At 55.6% G+C, this 20,377-nt stretch overlaps 1 protein-coding gene across 1 annotated transcript in view; it reads left to right on the top strand.

Annotated features, from left to right (window-relative positions):
* SH3RF3 (SH3 domain containing ring finger 3) overlaps positions 1 to 19,909 on the top strand; it is a 156,122-nt gene extending 136,213 nt beyond the window's left edge. Inside the window, exons 9-10 of the mRNA XM_040224187.1 lie at positions 14,063 to 14,391; positions 18,617 to 19,909. Of these exons, the coding sequence (XP_040080121.1) occupies positions 14,063 to 14,391; positions 18,617 to 18,785 (498 nt within the window). The 3' untranslated portion in view covers positions 18,786 to 19,909. The remainder of the gene's footprint in view (positions 1 to 14,062; positions 14,392 to 18,616) is intronic.
* Positions 19,910 to 20,377: the final 468 nt, after the last annotated feature.

The raw sequence follows: 20,377 nt of genomic DNA, 5'->3' as shown, positions 1-20,377 counted from the left end.
AAAGAGGAAGTGCTCATTCGTTCCTTGTTGTTCCGTCACTCAGTCGTGTCTGGCTCTTTGCAACCCCATGGGACTACAGCACACCAGGCCTCCCTGTCCTTTGCTATCTCCCAGAGTTTGCTCAGATTCATGTCCATTGAGCCAGTGATGCCATCCAACCATCTCATCCTCTGTCGTCCCCTTCTCTTGCCTTCAATCTTTCCCAACATCAGGGTCTTTTCCCATGAGTCGGCTCTTCACATCAGGTGGCCTAAGTATTAGAGCTTCAATTTCAGCATCGGTCCTTCCAATGAATATTCAGGGTTGTTTTCCTTTAGAACTGACTGGCTTGATCTCCTTACATACCTGCTTAGCATAGGTATTTGGACGAAAGTATTAGGAGCCACTCTTGCCTGGAAAATCCCATGGACGGAGGAGCTTGGTGGGCTGCAGTCCATGAGGTCGCTAAGAGTCGGAAACGACGGAGCAACTTCACTTTCACTTTTCACTTTCATGCATTGGAGAAGGAAATGGCAACCCATTCCAGTGTTCTTGCCTGGAGAATCCCAGGGACGGGGGAACCTGGTGGGCTGCCGTCTGTGGGGTCGCACAGAGTCGGACACGACTGAAGCGCCTTAGCAGCAGCAGCAGCAGCAGCAGCAGGTATCTGACAGTTCGCTGAAGGCCAGATGCCAAAGAATTGCAGGTTAGATACAGAAGCACAGCTTCTGTTCCTGAAGCTCCGGAGGAAAGATTAAAAGGGGATTTGGTTTTGCAGTTTCAGAAAAAGGACACTTAATGTTGCCAAACCAAGAGATGCTGCCTACTTGAAATGAACCGGGGCCAGTTGGCATTCTGTTTGTGTAACGGTACTTGTTCATCTCCACACTGGAGGCTCCATTTCCTGTGTCCACCAAGAAACACGGGTGAAAAGGGGTTTTTAAGGTCTTAGTTTCACACCTGACATTTAGCTTGAAGGATGGATGACACCCAAGAAAACTATTCCGGTCAGAAGCTGGGTTTTTGCTGCAAAACATTAAACCAAAATTCGTTTTTTTAGAGTGTTGAATTTTTTTTTTTTGGCTGTGCTGGGTCTTTGTTGCTTCAGGCTTTCTCTAGTGCAGTGAGTGGGGGCTACTCTTTGTTGTGGTTCTCCGGCTTCTCGTTGTGGTGACTTCTCTTATTGCAGAGCACGGGGTTCTAGGTGTTCAGGCTTCAGTAGTTGTGGCAAATGGGCTTAATTGCCCCAGGGCATGTGGGATCCTCCCAAACCAGGGATCGAACCTGTGTCCCTTGCATTGGCAGGCAGATTCTCAACCACTGGACCACAAGAGAAGTCCCCCAAATTCATTTTTAAAATAGCAATAAACTCTACAAATGGAAAAGATTTGTGACTCACCTGTAATAGCCATTCTGTAAGTCTCCCAGGAGGGCAAGTGTTACTGTAACTAATCAGGATGGGGGAGATTTGACACCCAGAGCAGCCAGGAGAGCTGGCGGTACAAAAGGTGGACATCCAAATACATTCGAGTGGCCGTGGGCCATGGGCCCAAGAGATCCAACCTCAGCTAGAATGATCTGGTACAGAATTCCAGCCCAGCACTAGTGCTGTCTTCTGAGACCACTGTGTCCTCATAGAAGTGGGAGACTTTTTTTCCAATCCTTCATGCCCAGGGAATCTCAGCTGATGGAACCAGTTCAAGAGAAAAACTTGGGCACAGCCCATAAACTGAAGGTAGTGCCCGCAGGAGGCCAGGCCAGCAGGTGGCCTTCAGGAACTGCAGTGCCTTCCCATCTTGTCACACACGCCATCGTGCGGGCAGCTGTGTAGAGGCAGGGGCAGCATCCCCACCTTGGGGCAGGACAGGAGCTGCAGACCTGCACTTCCCTCCAGGGTGAGGTCACTCGGGGGGCAGGCTTGACTGTTACAAGCTCCGTATTTCCTTCCGGGCCACATCTTAATAAATTACAAGACGTTCGCCCGTGGCACGGGAATGAAGCACATTCATCTTTTTAGAGGATTCACTCTCTTTCCAACCATATCTCAAGTAGAACTGATGGGTCAATTTAAAGAAAATGTTATCACTTCATGGTCTCTTTGTAAGACTAGCAGTTGTGGCTGCATTTCAGGCTACATCCACTGTCTTCCAATGTCTTTGCTTTTTATCACCTTAGACAAGTCCCGGAAATTTCTGTTTAATGCTAAGATGGGAAAAAGTGAAAAAGCTGGCTTAAAACTCAACATTCAGAAAACTAAGATCATGCCATCCAGTCCCATCACTTCATGGCAAATAGATGGGGAAACAATAGAAACACTGACAGACTTACTTTCTTGGGCTCCAAAATCACTGCAGTTGGTGATTGCAGCCATGAAAATAAAAGACGCTTGCTCCTTGGAAGAAAAGCTATGACAAACCTAGACAGCATATTAAAAAGCAGAGACATTTATTTGCGGACAAAGGTCTGTCTAGTTAAAGCTATGGTTTTTCCAGTAGTCATGTATGGGGGTGAGAGTTGGACCATAAAGAAGGGTGAGCACTGAAGAATTGATGTTTTCGAACTATAGTGCTGGAGAAGACTCTTGAGAGTCCCTTGGACTGCAAGGAGATTAAACCAGTCAATCCTAAAGGAAATCAACCCTGAATATCCACTGGAAGGACTGATGCTGAAGCTCAAGCTCCAATATTTTGGCCACATGAGGTGAAGAGCTGACTAATTGGAAAAGATCCTAATTCTGGGAAAGATAGAAGCCAGGAGGAGAAGGGGGCAACAGAGGATGAGATAATTGGATAGCATCACTGACTCAATGGACATGAGTTTGAGCAAGCTCCAGAAGATGGTGAAGAAAGCCTGGTGTGCTGCAGTCCATGGGGTCACAAAGAGTCAGACACGACTGAGCAACCGAACAAAGATGGGAATAATGTCTCCTGCTGATTACAAAAGCCTTTCTTCATTATTGGTTTGTTCAATCAGAGTTCCACAGAGAAGCAGAGTGAATAGAGAGAGGGGCATTTACGCACCTCAGGGCCTGAGTTAATGCTCATCTGAGGGCTTGGGTCCTGTGATGATCATGGAGGCTGGAAGCCAAAGACCCCGCACCAACAGGCTGAGAGAGGTCGGGGATCAAGGTGCTATCTGGAGGCAGAAGGTCTTTCCCAGGAAACCTTGCTTGTTCCCTAGGCACTTGACCACTGGCACCGTTCACCCGGCCATCAAGGCCCATGCTGCAAGGAGCCTGCTTTCCTGAAGCCCCAGCTTGTGGAGTTGACCACATCTGAACACACCTTCCCCACAGCATCCAGATGAGGGGCTGACCACTGGCCCCACAGCCTGGCCAACCTGTTGCACCCATCACAGTGTACCCTGTTAGCCGGACCCCGAGCCCAACGCTGACCCAGCCTCGTCTCTGAGTAAAGACAGTGAAGGGGCTTGCTTCTGCTGATGTGAGATCACTGTGCTGGGAGCCACTGGGACGAGCTGACCCCCACAGGGGCATGCCGAGTCCTCTATGATGTTTGTGCTTCTCCATAGTGTCTTGTAACTGCAAGCCCGAGGTATAAAGTCAGCACTGCTGATGTTCCATGATGAGGAATGGGAGAGTGAAGAAACTAAGGTATTTTATAGGTACACACACACGGCTGCATTCCTAACAGAACAAGGAAATCTCTGTGCCGACCACAGCCCTTGTGTCTGTAACTGCCTCTCCTACCACTCGCTCCGTTGCCTCTTGCCTCCAGCGAGCAGCTCGGCTGCCGTGGTTCTGATCTGGGGACTCAGGGCTCCATGCTGAAGGGTCTGGGCCATCAGCTGTCCTGCCTGGGGTGGGCTGTTGTCCTTTCCCAATGACCCTGAGCACGGGGCATGGTGACACTGAGATGCCCCAAGGGGTCTTCTGGATCCAGACTTACTGGATCTTCAAGAGATCACTGTACCACTCTGTCAGGCTTCCTACTTGTGGACAGTGAGGGGCAGGGTGAGACCAGTGAATTCCACGAGCAGGGGCCCATCGTCAAGTTTGATTTTTTCCAGAAGCATTGCTATGTAAAATATCGTGATGCTGGGTAAGGTATTCCCTGAGTCCACAGACAGGAGTTTTGTCAGAAGCATTGCATGTAGGGGAGGAGCCATGAGTCCAGAATAAGTGACTATTTCAGTAAGAACTAAAAGCTGCCCCGTCCGCGGTGGAAGTGGTCCCGTGTAATCAGCCTGCCGCTAGGGGGCACTGACCGCCCAGTGGGCGGGGCGTGTTGGGGGCTCAGTGCTGGTCTCTGGCAGACTGGGCAGGTGGCAGTGGCCGCAGCCAGGAGGCGCTGGTGGGAGGACACCTGTGATATTGAGCCCACACGTCGCCTCTGTCCCTACCACCGTGGTCACTTTGATAGGACTGGCTGGGGAGAGAGCTGACTGGTGGCCACAGGATGGGTCAGGAGCCCCTCCTCGCTGAGGTCACCCCGGGAGCATACACACGGGACATGAGTTATGTTTGTGTTTTCTGCCCATTCAGAGAAGGCTGTCACGTGACACGAGAAAGCCACTTGTGTGGAAAACAAGGCTAGGGCTTGTCTACACCTGTGCCTGTTTTTATGTAGAAACCTTATTCCTTATTGTGTGTGTGTGTGGGAGGGGGATGGGGTGCCCATATTCGATGGAGATGGGAGGCAGAGCTAGTATTTAAAGGGTTAGGCTGAGCAGAGAGCTCCCGGTCGCTGCTGGTGGGAATATTAGTAGAAGACGGTACACACGGTCTGGAAGAGAGCCCAGTGGTCCCTAGAGACATGAACCCAGCCACTCACTCCTGGAGGTCTTCCTAGGAGAGAGGGAATCTCCTGCCCCATGGGCTCCAGAATGAGTGTGCAGAGCAGCTTCGTCTGTGATGACTCCGAGTGTGACACAGCGCAGAGGTCAGGTGGCTGTCGGGGGGATGGGCATGTCTGGTGCATGGCACCAGGGACAGCAGAGCAGTAAAGGGAGGAGGTGCCAGGCCACACTGCAGCAGAGCGTCATTAGAGCCAGGGTGGGAAAAGGACACAGCCTGGGAGACACCGCTTCTGTTGGTGACTGTCACACCAGCCTGTCCGGGCAGTGGGCAAGCCCAGAACTGCTTCTGGTCAGTGGAGCAGAGCCCCCCTGGAGTGGAAGGACCCATCTCGGCAGGCTGACAGCACCCCCACCGGAGGGTCCAGGGACCTCGTCACAGAATGAAAATGAGCTTCCCTGCTCATCAGTGAAGGAGGAGTCTGACAGGGGGTCTGCAGGACCCAGAACCCTCGGCAGTGTGCCTCACACACTCACACCCCTACAGGGCCCCCTCCCCAGAGACCGACTCCCCCGTGACCAGAAATCCTGGCAGCACGTCATCAATCCTTGCTTTCCAGAACTCACCCTTTTCCTCACTGCACACCTGGGCTGCCCTCAGCCACCCGGGTGCTCTTTGACCCACTGACAGCAGAATCTTGGTGGGTGCTTGCTTGGTGGTGAGCCCTGGCTTGTGCCCCGGCTCAGAGCTGAACAAGTGGGTGCTCCGTAGGTCGCCCTGGAACCCGGAGGCAGGGCCCACTGAAGGGCAGCAGGGAGACACGCAGGGGAGCTGCAGGCGGCTCCTCAGCCCCCTGTGCAGAGAAGCCTGCCTTCCAGCCGGAGAGACTCGTAGTTTGTGAAGGACACTGGCACCTCCCTCCTCTGTGCCGATGGCAAGAAAACACTGCCACTGAGGCAAGACTGCAGAACAACAAAGTCCATCCCAGGGAGAGATGTGGCTTTGTGGCCCCTCTCTGTGCTGGCCTGAGTCCCTGCCCCAGGGCACACGCTGAGAGAGGGTCCAGGGCCTCCGCTTTCGGCACCCCTAGTAGAAACGGCCCCAGGAGTCGGGAAGATAAAAAACTCACCCACAACCCATAGGCAGCCCTCCCTGCCCTTTGGTGTGAGCAGCTCTAGTTAAGCCTTTCCCACATCCTCCTGCCAGGATTGCTTGCGAGGTGGACTCTGAGGCCCTCCCTCCGTCTGCAAGGTGGCCACTTCCTGTTAGATCAGCAGCTCAGAGAGGAGCCATGAGGGGCTCCTGGTGACCTGAGTTCACTGGGGTCCTGACACCTTGAGTTCTTCCAAATTTCTGTCCTTTCCTAATCATCCAAATGTGATGATGACAAGCAGGCATGTGCACGTGGTGGCAGCTCTTTAGCGTGTAGGAGCAGAAGAGCCCAGTCAGGCCCTTCTCAGGGAGGAGCAGCCAGGCCAGGGTCTGGGATTTGCAGGGCTGAGGCCGGCCACTCCGAGCTGGTGCCCAGGTGGTGTCACCTGGCATTGCCTGGAAACAGCTGTACTAAGAAGGACATGAGTCCAGGAAGACAACTCCGGTGTCCCTGAGAGCTGGCAGGGCTGGTTGTCAGTGCTAGTGGAAATAACAGCTTAGATCCCTACCTGAGCCTCCGAGATCCTGCATCCCGCTGGCAGAGCCCTTCCAGTGTGGACGGCCGCTCCCCTGTGGCGACCGTCCTGCCGCCGTTTTTCTGGTTGGATGGGGTAGTTTCTACCCGTCTGTTTGTAAAAAATTTTCAGAAGTACCTGCACTTGGCACACCTGAGTAGATAAGGATGTGTTTGATCTTCCTTGTTCCATTCCAGAACCCTGTCTGGAGGATACCAGGTTTTGCAGAGATTTCATCTGAATGCATTTCATTTAATCTAATATTTTGTGGTGGCCCCACATTTGTTCTACAGAAAACAAGCAGAGGCCCATTGGAAACGTACATTCAAGGCAACATTGTCCTGGTGGAGGAAGCTGAGAGCAGCCCAGACACACCCTAGAGCCAGAGGGCTGTTCTGGCTTCACGCCTCTGCCATCTGCCCTCTGGCCTGACCTCCTCAGAAGCAATCTTAAAGACATTAGTGTTGAGCTATAAATTCGGCCAAGTTAACAGGCCTTCCTGCATCAGGGTGAGAAGAGAAAGGAGAAGGTCAGAACGCTGAGTCCAGAGAAAGCTGTGATGCAGTGAAAGCTCAGCGTTTTAACCCTCCCTCATCTCACTGTCTTCTGCCCAGTGGCTTCTTGCCTGGGGACAAGGGTACCACCCAGAAGTCTGGTCTGGCCCTGCTCCAGGGCGGGGCTCCTGTGGGAACTTCCCCGGTGCAGGCACCACTGTCCATGGGGCTGGGTTATAGCACAAATTCAATTAGTGGTCCATGTAGGGGAGGGGCTAGAAAATAACATACAGAGGCTGAAGACCTGAAGGCGTGCAAGTGGACAGAGCAGATGAGAGAGAAACAAGCTCTCCCAGAAAGGAATGCTCACCAAGGGCCAGGGATGGGCTGCCCAGCCCACCACCCCCACCCCAACAGCCCCGCTGCCCAGAGAGAACCTGAGGGACCCACTCTGGGAGGCCTTGGGACCCCACTTCCCACTGGGGCTCGCCCACCATCTCACCTGCAACCGCTCTCTCCTGGGGTGTCTCCTGTTGGGGGAAGACATTTCTCTCCCCTTCTGGGTCCTTCTGGCAGATATAAGAACTAAATGAGGTGTATCAGTAGGAGGATATCGAAGTTTAATAACATGTGCACGTTGGAGAGACCCAGGAAAAGTGAATCACCAGAATGGGGGAGGCCTCGCCTTGAACACCATCTCTGCTCAGGCCAGGAGGAGGGTGGTGGTGGTGGAGGGGGTGGGGGTGGGACTCGTAGAAGAGGAAGGAGTTTCACATGGAGATGGGAAAGTGGGTGCTTGCTAAATGCGGGGCCAGGCAGGACCCTGGACACAGAGCAGCATCTGAACAGACCGACCACAGGCTCTGCCCTGTACACACACCTGGCCTCACTGCCATCGCCCGGGGAAGCCCCTTCTGGGAGCTGCCCTCTACCCACCTGCTTCTTGGCATTAGTGGAGGCTCCTCCTGAGTCTTCTGATTCTTAAAAAGAATCATAAACAGATTATGGTATTATATATATATATAATCATAAAAGGGCTTCCCTGGTAGCTCAGATGGTAAAGAATCTGCCTGCATTGTGGGAGATCTGAGTTCAGTCCCTGGGTTGGGAAGATCCCCTAGGGAAGGGAACGGCTACTCACTCCAGTATTCTGGCCTGAAGAATTCCACAGACTGTATAGTCCACGGGGTCGCAAAGAGTCAAACATGACTGAACAACTGTCACTTTCACTTTCACTTCACATGCCAGTGAGACGGGACTTGGGGCAGCACACACAGTCCCCTCACTCCTTACCACTGTCTGTGCGGCCCAATCCCACCAGCACAGCTGCCCTCCTGCAGGCACTGCGTCCCCACCCCCTGGAGCAGCCCGCTTGCTCGGGTCAGTCCACAGAGATGCGGTCCTGGGGGGGCTCCCCTGGATTTCTAGAGGAACCTTCCTTGCCTCTGTTTGGACTCATCACCCTAGATTTGGGGTGTGGCTCCCACTTGGGATGAATAAAGTGAGGCTGGCAGGATGGCAGTTTTCAGAGCCTGCGGGTGTTCAGAGACACAGATCCAGGGGGGCTTGGCCTAGAATATATACTAGTCGACCCACGGGTGCCAGACTCCCAGCCGCACCTTGGGGTAGTGGGTATGGGGCCCCTGGCCATTCAGAGTGGGGATCCAGCCTGGAAATTGCAGGACTTCCCAGAGCCCAGGAAGTACCTTAGTTCCGACCCATGAGGCCCTGCCCTCACTCGTGACTGAAGAACCCTGTGACCTTCCCAGGGCCCACCCAGCTGGCCCATTTTGGCACCATGGAGGGCAGCACCCCTCCCCGAGTCCCTCTCCATAGCTTTCCAAGGGCTCCTGGGTCATTCTGTCTCCATCTCCTCGTCCCCTGGGGAGACACATACAATGGAGTCATCATCCCCCAGCTTCCCAGAGCTGCTCCAAGCTGGTCATGTCAGCCCCCAGGTTGCAGAACCAAGGGTGGGGGTGATTGGGATGCAAGAGTAGCCCTGGGTGCAGAAGGCCATCGCCAGCATCTGCCTCGGGCTGCTGGAGGGGAGGGACGGGCAGACGCTGGGAGCCTGACACCCGAGCAGTCCTGCGCTGTCAGTCGGGGAGCCTCACTTCACAGGACGTGGGGCAGCCGGTCAGAGCTTCACAGCCACCGCCCTTCACCTTGTCGTTTCTCAGCTGAATTAAACCATAGCCTTTTATCCCTGGTGAAGGGTGTGACTTGCTTTGAGAAGCTACCTGCACCCAGCCTGTCAAGTCCAGGGGCTTCAGAGAACCCAGGAAGCACCTCTGTTCAGAGCCGTGAGGCCCTTCATGGCCCAGCAGGTTACACTCCTGTTGGGGAAAGACATTCAGGCCTTCTTCCTGTTCTGGCTCTGCTCACAGCCCCTGCAGCTCAGCACAGGGAAGAGGCCCCCTCCACCACACATGTCACCACAGCCTGTGGGAAGCACAGCATCAACACTCGCATCCTGTGAGGACTGCTGTCGAAGAGACGAGGTCCTGGCACTGTTCCTCTGGCTGAACATGGCACTTCCGTGCCCAGACAGTGAGATGCAGCCGTGGAGAGACACCCGTGTGTCACTGGGCAGACTGGTGGCCTCAGACAGAAGTCTCCAGCCAGCTCTGGTAACCATGGTGACGAGAGGGTGCTGGGGACAGCAGGCAAATGTCTGGCATGTCTTATTTCATTCGGTCCCCAGGCAGCTCTCCGGAGCAGAGACTGTCGTCACCCCCACTCCACAGGTGAGGAAACGAGGCCCAGGGGCACCTGCTGGGAGGAGTGCCAGGTGGCGTGGCCCTTGCGCCCACCCTCTCATGTTGGGCCCCAGCCTGGCTTTGCACCCTGGGGCCCTTGGGGCAGGCGCATGTGCACAGGTCTCCTGCCTTCACAGAACCCTGGCCACAGTGCCTCCTTCCCTGTGCTGGCCTTTGTGACACTACTTGGTGCAATGACAGCGTCATGGGCTACAGAGCAGAGGTGGGACCCCCAGGGTCCAATCCTGAGTTCAGGGCCCTCACAGGGTGCTGACACCCCAGGGGTTCGGGCCACCCAGTCCTGACCCTGGGAGGCTGTGACAGTGAGGAGTCGGGGATGTCAGCACTTGCTCGTCTGATGGACCAGGGGGTACAGAGAGGTAACCCAGCCCCCCGCCCAGACCTGCTGAGCTAGAGCTCAACATAGCACCCAGGTTTCCTGCTGTGGAGGCTGCTAGCCAGTCCATATCACACCATGGCCCTCACTGAACATGGGGTATCTCTGGGACAGCGGGGTACATAGGACACTGTTGCAGTGTGTGGTTACCCGGAGTGCTGGGGGCCATGTGTCGGGGAAGCCTGAGGCTGGCAGGAGAAGGTGGGGCTCGGTCCCAGGAGCTCCAGGACCTGAGGCAGGTTTGGGCCGGTCAGCCCTGGCCTTGTGATTGTGCTCGGGACACTGGCTGGAGGCCCGGTGGGTCAACAAACACTGAGTAAGGCCCTGACGTGCAAGGCAGTAACAGCTGGAGGGTGAAGGGAGAGCAAACTCCCCCACCCTCGCTCATCTTGCTCCAGCAGTTATGGAACAGGCAGTGTTGGGGTCAGAGAGTGACTGGGATCCTGCATCCAGACTGCCAGCTCCCCTCCGATCCCACTGCCCCTGCCTCCAGCACCACCCCGTGTCCACCAAGCGACTCCAGCCTCTCAACCAGGCCCCCAAGGAGCCGTCCACCGTGTTGCTCTTCTCACAGGCCCCACACACCCGCCTCCCCACCTCCTGGCTTCTCACCTGGACCTGCCCAGCTGGCTGGCAACCAGCCCAGCTTTCAGGCCACCCCAACCCCACTCCTCCAAAACCACCTCCCTTCCCATCCATGGAACAACAGAAGTTCTCTCTGGTACATCATGTCTAGTACCTTGCGAGCAGAGCAACTTTTACAAGTTTTGCTTTCATTATGTTTCCTCTCAAATTAAGAAGAAACAACATTTGACATAATAAGTCAGAAAATACCAAAATATGTAATAAGATGAAGTACCGCTGAGCCCCTCCTGCACCTGCTCTCCTGAGCCAACATCAGCCATCTGGGGGACTAGATCTGCGCTTCCCTGATGGCAGCGATGCCCCCAGGCCACTGAGGGTGGATGCAGTCGGAACATGGTCCATGACCCTTGACTCATGACCCTGAACTCCTGTCTCAGCTCGTGGAAATGTCCTTTTGGGCACCTGGCGGAGTGCATGTGTGTGGCTCTGTCTGTGCTCAGAGGTGGTGGGAAGAGCCTGCCCTTCCCACAAGTGCGTTTGGTCCTGCAGGTTAAGGTTTTCCTAGGGGGTCAGGGCTAAGCCTTGCAAACCAAACCAAGTCCATGTCAGTGCCGCCCACCACACCTGCCCAGCATCCAGCGTGTGCCCCACAGCAGCTTAAATGTCCTGTGAACAGAAGCCAGGACACAGGGTACATCTGTGTGAGAGAAGTGGGGCCATCTAACCCTGTGGATTAATGAGGAAGACGTGGCACTCAGGTTTACTTCATTTAATTAAATAAATTGACTCCCTAAAAAAATTAATGTCACATTTTATAAATCAAATTCTGTTCTCTTTGATTTCTTTTAATTTCAGAGATAATTTTCCATAATTTTAACTGACTTTTAATTGGCAGCAGTTCTTCATTTAAGCTTTAAATTTCTTTTTCCTTTGGCCAAGTTTTTGCATTAACGTTCTAAGGAACAAACCCTCTAGGGACAGAAGCTATCATTTTATTATTTTTAATATGTTTTACGGTTCTCCTGTAATGAATGCATATCTCTTTTATAGTACTGGTTTCCAGGTGATTCTTTGCGAGTAGGCTACGACTTTATCTCAGGGTGTGTGTGTGTGTGTGTGTGTGTGTGTGTGTGTGTGTGTGTGTGTGAGTGCATACGTGTTTGTCTTCCTAATGTCCCCCTGGGCTCTTCTCTGATGTGCTGACCTCGGTGTGGACCTTGACAGCCTGGCTTCGCCTCTTCCTTTGCCTGCTGTGCCTGGCATGGCTGCCGTGCCCGTTGAGCCCCTACTCCTACGGTGGTCTTTGACACCCAGTTGGCAGGTGCAGGTGGTGGGAGCCCAACACAGGGCTGGCAGCCCTGGTGGTAGGCCTGGCGACCTGCTCTCCTGGGAAGGCTGTGGCTTTGCCAAGAAACCTCCAAGAGGCCTTGCCTACTTGCCCTGGGCCTGTCCTGACTGTGTCTCCTTCACCTTGATTTTATATGGAGCAGCAGCCAGAGCTCTGAGCTGGGTGAGACCTAGCAATGGGCACGGTCAGACCTCACTGGGGCTTGAGAGCCCCTCCCCCTGGTCGCTGGCAGGTCTCATGCAGGCCCCTCCCCACTGGGCATGCACGTCCTGGCTAACTCACCCAGCAGGACTCTCTGGCTATGATGCCACCAACAACCCAGCTCATGCCTGGAGCCCCTGTCCCTGCCCTGGTGCCCACGTGGTCCAGCGGCCCCACCAGGGTTTGTTGGTGAGGGTCCAGAATTCAGTCCCTGTGCTGAGAACCTGGCTGGCCCAGCAGAGCAGCAGAAAAGGCAGTCAGCCCTCAGCCCCTTGGGGTACAGGCTGAGCCAGTGATGCCCTTCCTTCTGTCGTGGATGGCACCACGGGGCCACTGGCAGGCCTGGGGACCCATCACGTGGATCTTAATTTTATTCACCTGCGTGTGCTTGCAGACACATGCACACAGACGCACATGCATACACATGTGCACATATACACACGTGTGCCCATATACCTGCATACACATGCTGATACAGGCACACATAAGCACACACATTCACACGTAGGCACAGACATTCACGCAGAGGCTCGCACATTCACACAGGCACACACATATACTGTTAGATTACTTTTAGAGTTTTCATCTCCAGATCCCACTTGACCACTGGATACCCGGTGGGTTTTTGCCAGAGCCCCCACAGTGTTTGGGGGTCTGTTGCCAGCCTGGCTCCCTTTCCAGAGCCCCCAAGTGAGCGCCAAGGACCCTCTGTGCACCTGAGCTGGTGCCCTCCCCCTGCTGGTCTCAGTTAGGAGGCTGTCATCCTGGCAGTCCCTTCCTCTGCTGGTGGCCTCAGGAACCCGGCTACTTGGAGGGTGGCAACGCCTCCGAGCCAGCTGCATGGCTCCCCCTGGTGGCTAACTGACCAAAGCTCTCCTGAATGTGTCCCACGCTCATCTCTTGGTGGATGCTAATCAAGGCTGCCCTGTGCCACGTTGCCCCCATGCCTGCTCCCCTCCCGCCATGCCAGCCGTGGTGTGCATTCAGGACATCAGCTCCAATCCTTTCTATCAGTACCAGTGCTGGGAGTAGAGAAAAACTTCAGGTTTGTTCCTACTAAAGTGTTACTGACTTACCTGGAGGCACACATCCCTGCTAAGTGTGTTTTACGGCGATTTCAGCACTGCTGACTCCCCAACAGCTGGGATGAGAAAAAGAGTCCCCATCGGGCCACTGTGGGGTCCAACCAGCCCCATGACCCAATCAGACGCTGTGGTGGCCATCACTGACCTGGGGCTCCGTGTCAGACTGAGTGCCACCTGTTTCACACCACACCCCTTGCCAGCTAGCTAGTCCTCATCCAACGTCAGAACAGTCAGTTCCAGGAGAGCTGCCAAACTGGACACCAAGGCCAGCACATTTCCATGGAGGCACCTCTGCGTGTACACGTCTTCCTCCTCCACACACCCTCACTCATACATGCACACACATGTGACACACGTGGAACTCGGCTCCCCACGTGGTACAACCACAAACAGTGTTGTCAGGGCCTCCAGCTGAAGGTGTGCGGGATACTCAGTACTAATGTGGAATAACCACCTCCTCCCACTGTAGGAGACCCATGGTGCCCGCCGCTGGTGATGTTTCCAGGCTGGGATGTGGTCCTGAGATGGGGGGTCCTGAGGTCAGGGTTCCTGAGAGGGGGTCCTGAGAGCGGGAGTCTGGAGGGGGTGGTCCTGAGGAGGGGGGTGTCGGGTTGGCACTTCCAGGTCTAGGTCTGTGCTGGCGTGTCTTCCACATCTCAGGAAACGAAGGAAGCGAGATGGGGAAGCTTTCCATCTTCACTGTCCTCCTCTAGGCAGCTTTACTTGACCAGGACCAGAGTCACCGCTCGCTAGAAGCACTTACCCAACTTCGTTTTGTGTGTCTCTAGAAAGACAGGAAGAGTGGGCTGCTGAAGCTGCTGGCCGGTGCGTCCACCAGGAGGAAGTCGCGCTCCCCACCATCCACCTCTCCCACCCATGACCCCCAGGCAGTGGACGCCTCGCTCCAGGGCGCGGTGGGGCCCGAAGTGTCCTTGCTGTCCATCCACAGCAGGGCTGGGTCCTGTCCCATCGAAGGCGAGATGCAGGGCGCCTTGGGGATGGAGCCACTGCACAGGAAGGCAGGCTCCTTGGATCTGAGCTTCCCGTCACCCACCCGACCGGCCGCGTTCTCCACAATTGCTGTTCGCCCTGAGCCCAAGCCACTCCCCAGAGAGAGGTAACGGGGGAAGCTGTGTGCTTCTGGGCCTGGGTGCAGTGGTCTCTGAGGTCTGCAGCCACTCTGGGGAAAGGGACGATGGGATTCCTGGGGAGTGAACCTGCCTGGTGTCCCTCACTGTCCCAGAGACTCGGATAAAACAGGAGCAGGTCTCACATTCTGAGTCCATGTGCAACCCGAGTTTGGATTTACAAGGAGAATCTGATGGAACTGAGGTGTTCAGAACCCAAAGAGATGAGCTGCGCACCCAGCCCCACGGGAACCTGGAGTGATCCCACCCTGGGCAACTCTCCTGGAAGCCTGGCACCCTCACCCCAGATTGGCTCAGGGTTAAACCATATGACATGGCCAGTATTCGTCTGTTTTTCACCAAAGCCAGTGATTTCACAGTGTTCAGCCCAGAGTTTCTGGATTAGGAAACTGAGTTCACCAAGGCATCAGGTAGAAGAGCCACAGGTCAGCGTCCTCTTGGTGAGCAGGCCCATTTGACTCATCGGTCCTTAGAGAACTTCAGACAGGCCGGGAGCCTGCAGGGAGGAAGTACTTTCCTTTCTGAGCGCCTCCTCCTCCGAGAGCTGCGTGAATGGTAAAAGGAGGGGCATCTCCTGAGAACATAGTCCTGGTCAGAATCCTTTCCCCACTCGGCCACACTGACCAATGCCAGCTCTTCCGTGTGGCCTGAGACACACCTCACACACCATGTACACCATAGACACCATGTACATCAGACAAATACAGACACCACACACACACCATGTACATCAGACACAATACAGACACCACAGACACACCATATACATCAGACACTATACAGACACCACATACAGCATGTACACCAAACACAATACAGATACCACACACCCCATGTACATCAGACAATACAGACACCACACACAGCATGTACATCAGACACAATACAGATACCACAGACACACCATATACATCAGACGCAATACAGACACCACACACACACACACATGCCACACGCAACCTCACACACCACACACCTGCCTTTCTTCCTCCACTTCCCTCCACCTTGGGGCCGCTCTCCCACATCAGAGCCTTCCTTCTTACACTAGACCAGCCCAGCTGCTATGGTCTCTGCAGGGGTTTGGCCCTTCTCCAAGGCCCACAGCTGGGCTCCTGGAGCATCTCCAGTCAGGGTGACAGCCCCTGGAGGTCCTGGAGCTGCCCTCACATCTCCTCCCAGTTCTTCTCAGCTCTTTCAACCTCCAGACTCCATGCGGGGCTTAAAAGACCCTGCTGTGAAAAATCTCAGGAGTCTCTGAGTAACTAGAAAATTCAGGGAATTCCTCCCATTCGCTGACAGTCCCGGCTAATCTGGGTGTCATCCCTGGGGCCCCGGATGCCCTCCTGCCCAGCATCCTGTACAGCTCGTTAGTGACCAGCACTGCCTAACATGGCCCTTGCCCTGCACAGCCCTGCGCAGCCCTCAGGACACCAGGTCCTGGCCCCCGACAGGCTGGAGCCAAGGACGTGATGACAGCAACGTCACCTTCAGGCTGGGGCAGCTCACCCGGCCTCAGGCCACACTCCCAGTGTGTGGATGAGGGTGCTGCCGCTGGCCTGCCTGGTGCCACCTGTGTGCAAGCCATTTCTCCTGACAGTGACCTCAGAGGAAGGGCCTTTAGGTTGAGGGTGCTATTGAGGGAGACTGCCCAGGTGTGTGTGGAGGAACCATGGGGAGCACCCCCCAGGCTCTCAGGAGGAGGTCTTGGGAGCCAGGGTACTGCCCTTCCAGGAACCTAGCCTTGGGTGGTCTGCAGCACCCCAGCCTCTGGGCAATGCACAGGGAGTTGCATTTCTGGACATTGCTTGGGGATCAGGAAAGCTCTTGTCCGGCTGTCCTGCTGGGGTTGGCTGAGCTCCAGCCTGCGCTCCCTCTCCGTCCTCTCCCTGTGCACCACTGTCCGCCGCTTAACAGCCATGTCACCCAAATGAGTGCCTTTGCTGTTTGAGTCCCAGTCCCCACACACAACATGAGGATGACGGTGCCTGGGGGTTATTATATTTGCAAAGCAGCAGAATTAGTACCCAGGAAAGGACCCACAAATTTGTTGTTCAGTTGCTAAGTCATGTCTGACTCTTTGCAACCCCATGGACTGCAGCACGCCAGGCTCCTCTGTCCTCTGTCTCCAGTGTTTGCTCAAACTCATGTCCATTGAGTCAGTGATGTCATCCAACTGTCTCATCCTCTGTTGCCCTCTTCTCCTCCCAGTGAACACCAAGGGCAAGGACAACCATAGCAACACAAAAGATGACGTGTGTGACAGTGTTGTGTGACATCACGTACATGACAGTGAGTGAGATCATGGTGGGGGCGGTGGTCTCCCCCTTTGATTGACAGTCCTTCATGTTCACATGCATAGCTGGTATGTCCTCACCTCCCGCTGGCCTGTCAGCTGTCAAGCTCTGTTGGGATTTAGAAGTTTCTTGCTTTGATTTCTTGTGGGTCATGATAGTGGAATAATGGCTCCCAAAGACATCTCTGCCCTAATCCCCACACCAAGGATAGGATGGCAGATGGACCAAGCAGCTGACCCTAAAGTGGAGAGGTCATCCAGACCCAGGCGTGCCTGTGTGACCACAGGAGTCCTCACAGGCAGACAAGGAGTTCAGCTTGCCGTGCTGGCTTTGAGTCGGAGGAAGGACGAATGCTCCTCGGGAATGCTGGCAACTTCTAGGGGCAGGAAAAGGGGAGGGACCCCACGGGGGAGAGGTCTCCCCGAGACCCTCAACTGTGTCCCCGTGAGGTTGTGACGATTGTCAGGCTTTTAGAACTGCCAGATGTGTACATTGTTACATGCTGTCTGTGGGAATCTGTCAGATGCCACAGGAACCCCAGGCCCATGTAGACCTTCAGGTGTGGTGTCTGGCGTATATTTTTATCATTTCCAAGGTCTGGTAGGTACTGCTGTGATGACCTCAGTCCCTACCTGGGACCCCTCATCCTCACTGGGGCCCCTCATGTAACACAGAGGATGCCCCCTACCCCGCACGCCAGGCAATGGTGCCTGCAGCAGTTGAGTGGTTGCTGACCTTCTGCAGACTCGCTGTGTGTGTCTGACGCACGACACCAGGACTGTGCGGCGAGCTGCTGCCCCTCTTTCTCTTGGTGGGCAGCCCTCCTCAGAGAGAGGGGAGGGGGGGCCCAGAGCTCCGAGAACATGGGGGTAGGGGGTGACTGGAGAGAAAGCGTGTCACAATCTGCACCTCTGGCCCAGGGAGGACACCTGCGGGTTTGTGGGACTCGCAGGAGAACAGAGGGTGGCCTGGCTGAGAATGGCTCTCCCCAGCCCAGCCTCGACCACTCCTTCTCTGCCACTGCCCACAGCAGGGGTGTGGGCCAGACTGAGCCCAGGAGCAGGAGGTCCCTGTCTGGGTCACCTGTGGGCCAGACCAGTGGGCGGAGCTGAGCTGGGAGGTGGAGCTGTGGGGCTGAGGTAGGTCTGGAGGGAGTGGGGACAGATGGAAGCACAGGTCCTCTTCCCAGAGTGCTTCTCGTCTGAGCCATGTGGTTCTAGCCCAGGAGGGTGGTGTGGATGGTGGGCTGGGGGTGGGGGTGGGGTGGGGAGAGATGAGGAGCATGGTGAGGCCCAGCGCTTGGCGGGTCCATTGCGGAGACTTCGCTGACCCCACATTCCCAGCCTGGTGTCTGCGGTTTGCAGCCGGTGAGAACAGGTGCTCTTCTGGCCACCGGATCACCCAGAGTGGGGTGTGCACAGAGTCCTCAGCCCCCTGCCCGGTCATTACCCCCGGAAGGGCAGTGGGCACAGGACCAGTGGGAAACCAGTGGGAAACCAGTGGGATGCCTGTGTGGCCCCCAGCTGGAGGGGTGCAGACCAGCAGCTCTGCTGGCCTGGATGGCAGGGAGGCCAGGTCACAGCCATCTGCCCTCATCCTGGGGGTGCTTTAGAAGGCTGGTCCTCAGAGCCGCCTCCTTGAGGCTTTCTGAGCAGGTGTGGAGTGCAGACCCACCCTGTGCCCTTGGCCAGGCATGGCTATCTCAGATCCGGGGAGCCCTCGGCGGGAGGGGGCCACCTGCTGAGGCCTGTGTGTCTGTTCCTGATCAGAGCCCAGGCATTCAGCAGGCAGAAGCTCCCACAGCGGATTTTATGGCACGTTGGTCCGAAAACAGGGGTGGGAGGCCCTGGAACCCTGGAGACGGTGGGCTGCTCGCTCACCCTGGTGTCTGTTTCTGCAGGTACCGCGTGGTGGTCTCATACCCACCCCAGAGCGAGGCAGAGATCGAGCTGAAGGAGGGGGATGTGGTCTTCGTGCACAAGAAGCGTGAGGATGGCTGGTACAAGGGGACCCTGCAGAGGAACGGCCGCACGGGCCTCTTCCCTGGCAGCTTCGTGGAGAGCTTCTGAGGCCGTGCCTGCCCCCCAGGGACAGAGGTGCAGGGACCCCGGGGGAGCAGCCACCAGAGGCCCCAGTCCTTCCAGGCAGGTGGCAGGACCCACACACTGTGGGGTGGTTTGCTCCCAGGACCCTTCTTGCCCTCTACTCATGGGGCTGACAGGGAGCACAGGCCCAGCACATTTGGAGAGCGTTCTCGAGGCAGCTCCGGGCTTCACTTGGGTCTGGATTGCTCCTCACCCCATCTATACCTCAGGCACCACCACCAGGACCCTTAGCATGGTGCCCTGGCCCAGGTCATTGTCGGCCAGGTCCCTGAGGAAGCGCTCAGCTCCCGCGGGCGAGGTGTACACAGTGCTTCTCGCCTTGCTACCACGGTCCTGCTCTCGTGCTTCTTTCTTACACCTTTTTACTGCAAAGCTGTTAGACTTTATAAATCTCTAACAGGTCGTACACTGCCTACTTTTCATACATCTGGTGCTGCCTTTTTGTAAAACTAGTAGGACTTGGTTGAAAAGATCTCTGGGGAGACAGCAAATGGGCAGAACTTCTGCAGGCACCCTGTGAGCCTGGGGAGCCTGGTGTTCACAGCCTTGGTCCTCCTGGGGCTAGAGGGGCCTCAGTGTTGGCGGGAGTTAGGAAAAGCCTGTCTCTTTAGCCCTTCCAGTGGCCCCGCTGCATCTGGAGATGTTCTGACAGGGATGGCAGTGAAGGAACAGGAGGGGGGACCCCAGGCCAAGAGGCCCTCCTGTCACTGTAGAGAGGAGACCACACCCAAGGCTTCCACTGTCAAAACGTGCAGTGGTCACAGCAGTTCAGATGTGCCACCTTGTGGAGGTTTCACCAAGTTTCCTTTAAATAGATAACTACTCTGTTCTCAGTGCAAACCTTGGTCTCAAGACCAGAGACACGGGGCTAACCAGGGCCACCAAAGGCCCACAGGAGCAGAGTCAGGGGTGGCAGCCATGCGTTGAATGCGGGCTCTGGCTGGGAAATGCTTGGCACTTTGCACAGTCACACACACGCACCCGTTGTTTCTGTTAGACACAGATGTGTGTGATTTTGGAGGAACAAACTGATGACAAACCACGATGCCTGTGATTCCGAGTCTTTAAATAAAACTGAACGTGGAGAAGTCTGGTTTCTGGTTGGGGGAGTAGTCAGGTGGGGCCGGGCTGGGTGGGAGCTAAGCTGGTAGAAGACCCCCACATCCCCTCCACTGCCTGTAGGCGCACAGCCCTGCCACCGTCAAGAGCCTTGGAGTGGGAAACCTGTCTGTGTGGTAGGGTGGTAGGGCACTGAGGGTATGGGGGTACCAGACAGCCACACCTGGCACAGGGAAGAGTCCACTGCTGGGCCGGCAGAGCTGAGCCTGGGTGGGTGTGGGTGTCTCTAGGTGCCCTGCAGGGTCTTGCCTGCCTGGAAGGGCAGAATGGCTTTCTATAGGTGATGCCCCTCCCTTGCTTGTGGGAAGCCATCATGCCAGGAGTCATGCAGGTCCTGTGGGCTCGGGGGACCTGGAATCAGCCTCTAGACGAACACACTCATGGCCCTGCCTCAGGCGTCTGGGCTAAGGAAACCTGTCCTGGAACACCGGGTGTGG

The sequence above is a fragment of the Oryx dammah genome, unplaced genomic scaffold (assembly GCF_014754425.2).
Source record: "Oryx dammah isolate SB20612 unplaced genomic scaffold, SCBI_Odam_1.1 HiC_scaffold_25, whole genome shotgun sequence".
Classification (NCBI taxonomy): domain Eukaryota; kingdom Metazoa; phylum Chordata; class Mammalia; order Artiodactyla; family Bovidae; genus Oryx; species Oryx dammah.
The sequence above is the reverse complement of the archived record's forward strand: the minus strand, read 5'-3'. Positions and strand labels throughout refer to the sequence as shown.